Source organism: Glycine max, chromosome 17 (genome assembly GCF_000004515.6).
Source record: "Glycine max cultivar Williams 82 chromosome 17, Glycine_max_v4.0, whole genome shotgun sequence".
In the NCBI taxonomy this organism is placed as follows: Eukaryota; Viridiplantae; Streptophyta; class Magnoliopsida; order Fabales; family Fabaceae; genus Glycine; species Glycine max.
The window spans coordinates 40465404-40477160 of NC_038253.2; the positions used below are offsets into that span (position 1 = coordinate 40465404).

Genomic DNA, 11757 nt, shown 5'->3' on the forward strand with positions numbered 1-11757 from the left:
TTATGTATCTATTCACCTATTTGTTTGATTTTGCTATCTCTTGTCAATAGGGTAAATTTCCTCTATTGGTGTACCATGTTATTTTCAAATTTTAATTCTAATCATTTAGTTAATCAACTTTTTTTTATATCATGAATATTCGATACTTTACCTGGTGCTTTTAAAAGTGGTCAATATTGAGTTAAGGATTATTAGTGCAAATTGTCTTAAAATATACTATAATTAACAGGTACTAATTTCTTTAACTTCATATTTTAGGAAATAAGGATATGTTATATTATCTAGTGGAATAGTTATATAATTCGTTTATTTACATCTAATACTACTATTCTCAGTCTATGGGTAGCTCTTTTCAGAGCACTCGTTATTTAGAATAAAAAAACAGCACCTAGTTATTCTTAAAATTTTCTTACTGTTGATAGTTTTGGGATAAAATTGAACAGGGCATAACAAAAGAACAAGTTAAAAAGGGTTAATTAAAGAACAATATTTAACTAAACATACAGATGAAGAAATGAAGCATAATTTTTTTTCTTTACCCTTTGATGGCCTTCGGCCAAAAGTCAGTTAACCTTAACCATGTGAGGTTCTTCCCTTTTTTTTTCCTTTTTCTTTTTTTCCCCTCATTACCTATATCCAATTCCAAAGACTTTCAATTTTCTCTACAAGAGGCTCTCTTCGAAAGCCAAATCAGTAACCTTCTCATCCCCCATTTTTCTAGACAATTTTGGATGAGCAAGGCCCTAAATCTACGACGTTACGTGCCACCAATTACTAACTCCTACAATAATAACCCTGTAAAAATTACAATCCACTTCCCCAAAAGTGAAAAACAATTGAAGCTAAAACTGCCTATATCTTACAGATATTCCTTTGGAGAAACTGTTTCTCAAAGAAAAACTATTTCTCAGTCGATTAAACCATGACAATTTCATTTCACCAGAGCCAGTGCACAGACCCTCATCCCCCCCCTCGCTGCTGAAAAGGGTTTGGTCACCACAGTCCAGTGAAGCTCCACATGCTAGGTTATAAGCCTGACAAGCGGAATGACATACTCGTAGCCTGTTGTCTCCATCCTTCTCACACTTTTGTATTGAGATCTGGAAATGAAGTACCAAGATCTTCAGCCAAATAAGAAACATTACCAACTAATGCTCAAAGTTCTAGAAACAGGATCACCAAACATTATACGATTTAGAAAAGAATTATAGTTTATGTTTCAACCATCCTCAAAATGCACATGTTAGGATCAGCATCTTGGTTAGTCAGAAAACAGGTTTACCTTGTGACTAACGGAATAGCCATTGTCAATATATCATATCAAAACCAACTAAATTGGTATGTGCTAGTTTTATCAGATGGAAAGTCGCACGCAATGCATCAAAATGTGTGAAATAAGTAGTAAAGGGAAAATTAAAATAATCACTTTGAAAAGAAAAATTTCAAAGCTGAGCATTACTAAATAAAATACATTACTAAAGGAAAAGGAAGGATCTAAAGAAGGCATGAAAGATAGAATTTACCCAGCATGCAAGCCTTTTAGCTGCCTCATCACAGTAGGAGCTTCCAAATATATTAAATAGTTTCCTAGCACCACCAGGAAATAATCTATGGTAGTTGGGCATGACAACCACTTCTTCTAGCTGCTGTAGTATGCTAGATTCACTGGGAGCACAATGCTGCCCGGAGATATCATTTCCCAGCACATTTCTGCAAACTGAAAGACTGGAGAAGAGCATGGAGCTGTTGTGGCAAGTGTATCCCGCATAGTCAGAACAGCGAAATTCGCAAACTCCATTATCACAAACCCCGCCATGAAGGCTGCATTGCTCGTCACAAACAGCTGCGCGTAGTAATATCACAGACAATGAAGAAATTCAGGGGGGAGGGAGTACACAAACTAGGAGCCTTCATGAATTACATAAAACAAGTTAATTATCCTAAATACAGTACATATGTTCAAGTACTCTAATATCCTTCATATTGGCTAACAATGTAAAATATTATTCAAACGGTCATCCCTGATTATCTAACTAATGCTACAAGGTTGGCGTTATTTATTTATTATAATTTAAGCAAGAAATTACAAGGTATGTTTTAGAATATAAAGAAACTAATGGTATTTTAGAGTATAAAAAACATGAGAAACTAACAAAACTTGGAGTTTACCAGTAGAACAGTCAATGCCAGTATAGCCAGATTTACATTCACAAATTCCACTGGAGAGGCACATGCCATTGCCGGTGCAATTGCTGGGGCAGGAACCTGGAATAAGGGAAGAGAGCAACAATTAATAAAAGGAAAAGTAAACTATATTGTGCCACTAGACAGAAGGTAATTTTTTAGCAGTTGAAGCAAAAAAAGAATACTAAAGTTATGACATAATGTGGGAAATGATTCATGAGAACTCACGTCTACTGCAATCATGACCATGAAACCCAAGCAAGCAGTGGCACCTTCCATCAACACAGTCTCCATTGGAATTACATGCACTGGGACATTGCCCAGACACAACCACTGGATTTGTGTTACAGAGCTCATGATATGCAGGGCAGATTAATTTACCTATTGAAAAATATAATCAAAAGCAAGCCTTCAACTTATTGGGGATCTAACATTAATGTGTAAACAAACAAAACAACAGTAAAATATTGACCATTAAAGCCAGGAAACTGAAGGGGTCCACCAGCCTGAGGACACACTTTCCAGATACCATCCACAGCAACCTGTATGGAACAAGGAGCTTCAGTGGTTTCACAAGAAAGGAAAGAGAATGAAGGTGTAAGAAACCAAGAATCAATTCAAATAGAGGCCAGAGAAAACACAAGCAGCAGTTGCAGTCTGTCCAAAATAATAATGAAGTGTGCTCTACTAAAATATGGACAGATTTAAGAAAAACAGCATTTTCCTAATTATTAACACTCTAAACTATACCTCTAAAGAATTGTTGATACACCTGTGCTGATAACAACCATTTCCCTGGGTCAGAGAACCTCGTACAAATCCTGTGCGCACTAATGATGAGGCCATACACCTGCATTGAAAAGGAACAACAGTTAGAAATCCTACACCTGTTTATATTAGATTGCATGTAAAAACATACCACATTATAAATTTGAAGAAATCTGACCTAGAGTTACTTCCTCGAACTTCACCTAGCATTCTATCAGGCGCCCTTGCACTGCTAGTGTCTGTACATGACCCATCAGAGTATGCAACAAAATAAGTGCAATAATCAGCCAATGAGGATTGTCCTCCTGCACCATGAGTGAATAATGAGATTTCAATTTCAAAACAGCCAACTCATCATTTAGTATTTAAAACCATTTACAACAACCAATGACAAAAAATAAAAATAAATGAGCAATAAAGACAATAAAAGAAGTAGCTCCAAATAAATCAGAATATAACATCCTTGAAACTACAGCAATTGCTTGACAGTCTGCAAGAACGGCACCAGAAATAAGAAATGAATATGATTATGAAAAGAAGGCAAGAGACACAAGACTTTTATCATTCCTCCTCAAGTCTGTCCAGAGAAGATAGATATAAATGAGAATAGGGTGTATACAGGATAAGTAGCTTCAGAGAATCCTTTCCCTTACGCACCTCCAAGAGGACATTTGAGAGTCCTTGGCTCTCCCTTCCCATCCACTTCTAACTAAATTCGCCCCTGCCTCTACAACTCCCCCACTCCTATATTTATATGAACTAATTCTGCTAAATCATTAACTGTCCACCTTTACCCACTCTGACCTTTCCCTTATCTATCCTACTATAATGTTTCCAATTGGAAGTGTAACACAGTCTAGCATTAATAAACAAATAATCTGGTCCAAGTAATGGTTGTCAATAGATGAAAGGCATCAACAGATCATGAAAATATTAGAAATGAATACATGAAAATACATACCTTTATTAGCTTGAGGAAAATACTGAGCCCACTGAGGAAGGTCTCCGCTGTAGGTTAGAATTGGGCAGTAACCCTCTGCCTCTCTGTTATACGTACAACCAGAGAACTGTGTTGTGTTGCAATGATAGGCCCCTTTCCAGAGATTGCAAGGGGAGGTAACAAACTCAGTTCCCTGGTTACGACCCCAATCAAGTCGGTCTGCCATGCTATAATTGGCTTTGTACCATCCACTATCTTCTAAGAGAGCTAGTGTCATTTTTGAAACTACAGATCTTGTATCCACAGAACCAGTCATGATCTCATTCATCAGAAGTCTCTTTTCCCAGTGAGACCCTGTAAGCCAATCACCAAACTTGGATTGATGAAATTGATGGTAGGTAGAAAAAGCCCTTAAACATCATGCATGGTATGTTCTAAGAAACAGTTTTTTTCCATATTTTTGTTTGATTATTTTAAGTGTCTTTTGGGCAAATGCAAATTCAGAATTGAAAGCTAATGCTTGGTTTATAATCTTACCAAGAAGGCAAAAATATTTCAATATTTCATTTTTGCATATAATAATTCAGTTTTAAACCATAAAACTCATGTCACTTGAGCATATTTTATAAACGTGATACCGCAACATTTAGGATTCACCAGTCTTACTACTAATATTCGTTGGACTTAAGCACAGGGATAGTATTATTCTTACAAACAAAAAAGGTGGATAGGAAGGATGATGGATTGGAAATTTAAATAAACAGATAAATTGTTCTAAATGAAATTCAAGATTTGCCTGCTTTCATGAATTGCAAAAACAGTTAACCAAGGTAAAAAAAAAAAAATTATAGAATTCCAGTGGAAAGAACAAAAACAAAAGGAACAGGATGACAATTATAATAAGAAAGAAAAAATGATGAAATTAAAAACCTGATGTGCCACGTCCTCCACCATCTTCCAGCTCTAAGCCAGTAAAATTTCCAGAAAATGCCTGCCAATAAATCATTCACCAATCACTAGTTGAATCTTCTAATGAATATCACATTGAATATATTAAAAGCAAAAAATGACATTGAAATTTTAAAGAATATGTTCCCCAGCAAATACCGCATAATGATGTCGAGAATGCATGACAACACGTGGAAGCACCACACGTGTTACCATTCGCCCAATCTTTTCATCCATTACTTGTTCGGTAACCTGTAAAGACAAGTAATGATGAGCTGCCAAATCGTGACCTAGTAAATGCCTGAAATGGAAAAGGAGTGCTTAAAAAGAAAAAGGTTTGTAGAATTCTCCTAAAAAGTCTTGCATTCATTGAAGTTCCTCAACTTATGTTAAAGACAAAACAAAGATACTGTATAGTGTATACCAACTCCAGTACTATAAAAATTTGTCTCCACCAATACATACTCAACTATCACGTGTTTCAAACATCACGTCTAACGTAAAAGATATAATTATAATAAGGAGAACACAAACAACTTCTATATCCAAAGAAGGGAAAAGTTGTCATGATTTAGTTATGTAAAACTCAAATCACCAAACATGGAGTAAAGTATGCTCAAAAACCAATGGTTTATATATGTAGAATATACCATTCTATAGTAAGAAAAAAGGAATCAACAACACGAACAGCAAATACCTTATTACGGCGTCTTTTTCTTTCATCTCTAAAATGAGCAAAGGCATGAGGATCGAAACCAAGAACATGCATAACCTGAAAAGTATCAAATACAATCAACAGAGCCACAAAATTGTCAGCCATGCTTCAAATCTAATCTCTTCTATACACAAAAAAATAAACAAACCTCATGTATCAGAGTCGCTGAAAGCAAAGTCTCTGCCTCAGCTGTCAAATGACGAGGAGCAACATTAACATGTCCTGCACACAAACAAAAAGGCACTTTCAGTTACAAAGCATCCCAAATGCAAGATAAAGACCACCATTTAAACCAACACAATTATAGGATAATCTACCAGCTATAGCACGGCCCCATTGGTCCCGTTCACATGCCACAGCCCAAGCAAGTGTATTTCCAGTTGTAGGTCTTGTAGTCACCAAGAGAACTAAGTCGGCATCAGAGACTCCCTCTGGGAAGGTGAACAAAGAGGTCATCTTCATAAATTCACAAGTACAGCTAACTACAAGCTTTATAAGAACTACATTTTCAACAACAGGGATGCAACAAATGAATCATACCTTCAACATATTCATGAGGAAGCTGCACACCTCCATCTTGTCCACATGCAGAGTACCCACTTAATCTCAAGTTACCCTTGACAGGCTCAACAAACAATGCTCTCCTAAACCAGTCAGCTGTCTGACCTAATGCCTGCAATAAGTTACTACATTTGACAAATATCTCTTTCCAATCTTTATGTAAATAGTAGTACTGCAACTATTATTATAGCTTTAGCAACACCAATCACCATGCCCAACGATAAATAGAAAACTGCCAAAGATGACACAGAATCACATATATCATTGGTCTAATGAAAGGGAGCCATAGCATACTGATTGGAGTTGTTGCCATGTGACTTAGAAGTTATAGGTTCAAGTCGTGTAGCCATCCTCTTGCAAATGCAAGGTAAAGCTTCCTATTATAGACCCACAAAGTGGATCTGACCATTCTCTGGACTCCACACATAGCCAGATCTTTAATTCTTTATGGCACCAGGTAGCACTTTTTCATTATCAACCTAGAGAAACAAATCATAGTTGAAAGGAGAGAGATGTGGGATGTGAAACAAACCTTACGAAGGCGATGCTTTTTGTCCTCTCCTGAAATGTCTTCAGAAGTGCAGTTATACCAACAATCACCAAAGACTGGAGGATCAGCAAGAGGATTACAAGAAAGCAAACCAGGAAGAGAAGTCATGGGAGGCTCCCCAAGCTGTTCATAGAAAATTAATGATTAACTGTACTGAGAGTATATGTGAAAGAGAATACCAATGTTAACACTAAATTCTTTTCTTTTTCTCATTCAATTTAAACACTCACCTTGACAACGTCACCAATTTTTTGGCAATCCCTATCAGGGGAGTGGCCAACAGCATCATAATTTAGATATATCCTAATAGGTTGTTTTTCATTCCCTTGCAACTCCAATGATGTTGATACACCAAGTAATGTCCTACCTTTATGCTGGAGTGGTTTCGAGAGACCAGGCTCATATACCTGTGGGGTAACTGAATAAACCTTGTGACCAGGTCGCTTTCTCTGTTCAAGTATCTGGTCATGTATGCAAGAGTGTGAGGCAATGTTCTCAATCCTCCCTTCCAAACCTCCCCATTGAAATTGGTGTTCTTGGAGCTTTGCATTGTTGGCTTCCAACCATGCCAATATCAATACAATCTGAAGCAGGATTTAACAATAGATATCCATCATTAGCAACTGTATTGTCTACACTCTACACCCTTAAAAACAATATATTAAACAAACATTATGAAACAAAACTTATTAATTTAATAATTTGTTTCTTTCAAGCAATGACCATATCAGAAAACACCAATGAAACACTAGCTACAAAGATATCATCAACATAGAAACTTCAAAATTTTAACCCATAAGCTCAATGTTACTTACTCTGAAGCTATTAAGGACATGTTTGATTTTCTTCTCACTTTTCTTATTATAAAATTGCTTTCTAAAACAATTTCGCTCCACTCAGCAATCAATTTCTCATCCAAAATCTAACAAGTTTTGAAAATAATTTCCAAAACAAGTGTTGTATTTTGAAAACATTTAGGCAGTAAATGACATATTTCAAAAATAGAAATCAAACACCCTAAATCTTCATCTTCTCTCTCTCTCTCTCTCATTAATGTTCGTCCAAATCATGTAAATATACGTTACAGAGAAAAAAATCTTCAAACAAAAAAACCAAAAACATTTAGGCAGTAAATGACATATTTCAGGTCCGAAAATATAATGGCCAAGCATCAATTATCCTCTAAATCTCCCCTCACATTCTTGAGCGTCAAATTAGATCCTAAGCATAGTTCAGCATGCTAATCAGAAAAGCCTATGCCATATACGCTAGAACAACATTGAACTAAAAGGAATCTACGAAAAATAAACAAATAAACGAACGAACAAAAAAAAATCATAAACTCATGAAGTAGCAGAGTCCACCTCGAAAACAACGACGGCGAATCGAAGGCTAAAACGAAATCTGGATAGCGCGCACGAACTACAACACCGAACCATGAACTCCATGGAATGGCGAACACCGAAGCGCAAACGTCGCCGTTTCCATCAAACCGCCGGCGATTCCTCGATAGGAGCACACGACGAGAACCGCTCGCTCCGATGCATTTTTCAGAAACGCTTCGCGCAGAACAGAGAGAGAGAGAGTAACCTAACCTTTTTGCCTCTGACCGTAACAGTGGCTTCGATTTGTAGCAAAGAACAAGGTTTTAAGATATACAAGTGATAGCGGAGCCTCGGTTTCTGAAGAGAGAGCGTAGAATGATTCAACGAGCTTTGAATTCGCAGAACGACATCGTTGCAAACGATTTGAGCTTCTCTCTCTCTCTCTCTCTGAAACGAGGGAAATTTGAAGACACTGACAGTGAAAGGAATGGAAAGATGTTAGATAGAGAGAAGAAGCTGAGAAGAAGAAGAAGAAGAAGAAGAAGAAAATACTGGGTGGAGTTGTTGGATTTTAATATGTTTTTAATGTTTTCTTGATATTTTTATTTATTACTTTATGTTTCCACTTTTTGTAACAAAATATTCAGACTTTAATAAAACTAAATTTCCTAATCACGCCTATTATTTATTAAACATTCTGGAGTATTTGACAATTATTAACTAACGCGTGCAATTAGTTCTTAATGGTTAAGTTTTTTTTTATTAATACATTATTTGTATGAAATATTTAATTATATTTTCTTATTCTCAAAGTTGAGATTTTGTTTGAAAAATCGAGTATTATTAGAATCAATAATTTATTGCTTCTTAATGGTTAAGTTTACTGTTGAGGCATATATAATTCCTTGCTTGCTTTATACCCAAGAATAAAAATTACTAATTTTGAGCTGAAATAATAATTGTTTGTTAAGACATCTTTGAAATTAATAATGTTCTTCAAATCGTGATTTGAGTTTGTTCTCCTTATAACCAGTATTTAGATTTATTTTTTTCAGAACTAGTATTTAGTTTTTGAATTATATCAGATATTTTTTATGTAATTGAAAATTATAATGAATGAATATTTTTCAGTCTATAAATAAATAGCTTTAAATATAGAGATTATATTTTAAATTTTGATATTAATAACCAAAAAAATTAACAAATATTGTTGAAATTCAATTTAAAATAAAGATAAAAGATGTGGTTAATAATATCAAGTATTTAGATCAAGATAAAAGAAACATCTTTTTTTCTTGAAAGAGATTTGGCCAATTGTAAATTAGTATATTATTTTATCTATAGTAATTAAATACAATATCAAAAAATTTATCATACACATATATTTTATTCAATCAATTAAATTAGATCTCTTTAATAAATTAATATATATATATATATATATATAAAAGATAAAAGAAACAATTCTATATTAAAATATTCATATACATAAGATGACATTTAAGAAGTGTTTGATAGAGAATTATTTTTTAATTAGTATATCAAACATACATATAAAAAATCCTAATATTTCCTCTACCAAACATTTCTTATAAATATCATCAATAAAGTTGCTATATCCTATGCACCTGTAATTTAATAATAAAAAAATTTTACTTAAAGAATTTTAAGTTTATTTTCATTTGAACCAACTTAACATTGGTGAAATATTATGTGGTATGCTTGTTTGGATTTGTTATAAAAAAAAATATTTTAACGCTCTCAATAAAATTTTAGTTATAGATTTTAGATATCAAATAAATTGATCTAAATAGGACTTATTTTATTTTTTGTGATTTCATATTTAGTTGAGCATTGTGCAATAGCAAGGTTTCTTTTGATACCGTATGAATCTTTGAGGTGAAAGACGGTCATATTTCTATTTTAAAATTGATATTTGAATATGAAAAAACATAGACAAATATATTGCATAAAACACGTTTGATATTGGTCCTGAGTATATCTTTAATCAAAAACAAAATAAATAAATAATGTGTCTGGAAATAGATGCCGGCGAGAAATGGGTTTCGTTCTCTGTTTTGCCAAATATGGAGTAGGGGTCCAGATCATAAATAAAGGTTAGTGTTCTATTTTATAATTTATTTATAATAGAATTAATTTTGGATCTACTTTTATAAGTGCTTTTTCACATTTTAATTATAATTAGAGTTTTTATTTTAATAATTTGTATAATAATATTTTAAATTAAACATCAACCTAAATTTTTGAAGGAAATTTTTTAAATCTATTGAGTGGTGTAACATTTCATTGCTTTCATGCGAAAAAAAATTATTTAACAGAAAAAATTCGTATCAATTTTCACCATGTAAACAGTAAAAATATTTACAAAACTATCTAAATTTTAATTCTGTAATTTATAGTACTATTTTGATCCCATATTTTGAGCATCATAATTACCCATCATGCATGTTACCACGCTGAAATGTCTCACGCACCAACTGACAGAATTGTACCTTTGCCATTTCATATGGTATTCATATCTCTCAGTCTGACTGATTAAAACCACGTTAAAATGTTTCAGGCCTCTTACAATAACGTTTATCAATAGATTAAACACACACATTATTTGATTCCTTATCAATAAGTTCTGAGGACATAATCATCAACAGTTAGAAAACGATAATTTAACCAATAAAAAACATGAGTGGGGAAATAACGAAGTGTTTTTTTTAAGCAGTGAAGTGTTTTAATCTTTAGCGCATATAAGAAACCGTAAATTAAGATATACTAATTGAAAATTTTCAGACCCTTGTTCAAAAATTAGTATTAGTCCTTTCTTTGAATCAAAATTGACATTCCTCCTCATTCCTTTATTCTTTCCTTTTTCGCTTTTGGTTTTGTTTTCACTCTTAATAAAGCCACTTTTCTTCCATTCCATATATTCTCAAATTTGTTGGAGTAACGTGAACTGTGGTTCTCTTCTCGTTCCGCATAAAGCCGCAACAAATACTGGCCCAGTTACCAAAACCTAGCTGCAAGTTGAAAATTTAATTTTCACTCATTCTCATAAAATCAGACGGTTGAAGGAGAACCAATGGGTTATTTTAATTATCAATACATGATGAGTTTGTGAAGAAGAATTTTGGATTTGATTCTAATAGAATATATTCTTTTGAGAAGGATAAAAAGTTTTAAATATAATTAAATTTTGATCCAGAATTAATCTCATAATTAATTAAAAAATTAAAATTTTTAAGAATATCTTTGACTAACACTAGGAAGTGTAGGATCCTAATTACAGTGATAAAAAAATTGTTGAAGGAGAAAAATAATACAATTGGTTCTTTCTCATAAGTGTACAGTGCATTTCTAGTTTCTAGGCATATAGTAGGAAAATAAAAGGTATAAAAAATATATACTATAAATATATTAATTTATTAAAATTAAATAAATCTATACTACTATTAACAATATTAATTATTATCTTCATTTTTTGATAAAAAAAACATTTTACTTATTCTGTAATTTATTAACCTAATAAAAAATATGAAATTAACTTGGCAACCAAGCCAAATGGATGCTAAGGATAACATCAAAACAATTCTTATTTGAACCCAGCAAATTAAGCCAATGGATATAACTCACTTACAAGCAAAAGACCAAAATCATGGTTATCTTGTAATGGGGATGTGTACAACCAAAGATGGGTTATTGGGCTGATTAGGTTTGGTATTTTGCTAACCTACAATCTAAGCTTTCAAGATAT

The 11757-nt window shown here is 33.3% G+C and overlaps 1 protein-coding gene across 1 annotated transcript; it reads right to left on the reverse strand.

Annotated features, from left to right (window-relative positions):
- Window positions 1-515: 515 nt before the first annotated feature.
- LOC100808350 (uncharacterized) lies at window positions 516-8559 on the reverse strand. The gene is made up of 17 exons (XM_003549375.5): window positions 8031-8559; window positions 6897-7250; window positions 6649-6789; window positions 6096-6228; window positions 5873-5986; window positions 5704-5777; window positions 5538-5612; window positions 5000-5092; window positions 4823-4883; window positions 3914-4246; window positions 3131-3257; window positions 2935-3034; window positions 2657-2726; window positions 2413-2565; window positions 2170-2265; window positions 1524-1843; window positions 516-1100 (listed from the first exon to the last, which is right to left on the reverse strand). Exons 1-17 carry the CDS (start codon window positions 8112-8114, stop codon window positions 843-845), a joined length of 2586 nt encoding a protein of 861 aa, XP_003549423.1. The 5' UTR covers window positions 8115-8559; the 3' UTR covers window positions 516-842.
- Between the last annotated feature and the right edge of the window lie 3198 nt (window positions 8560-11757).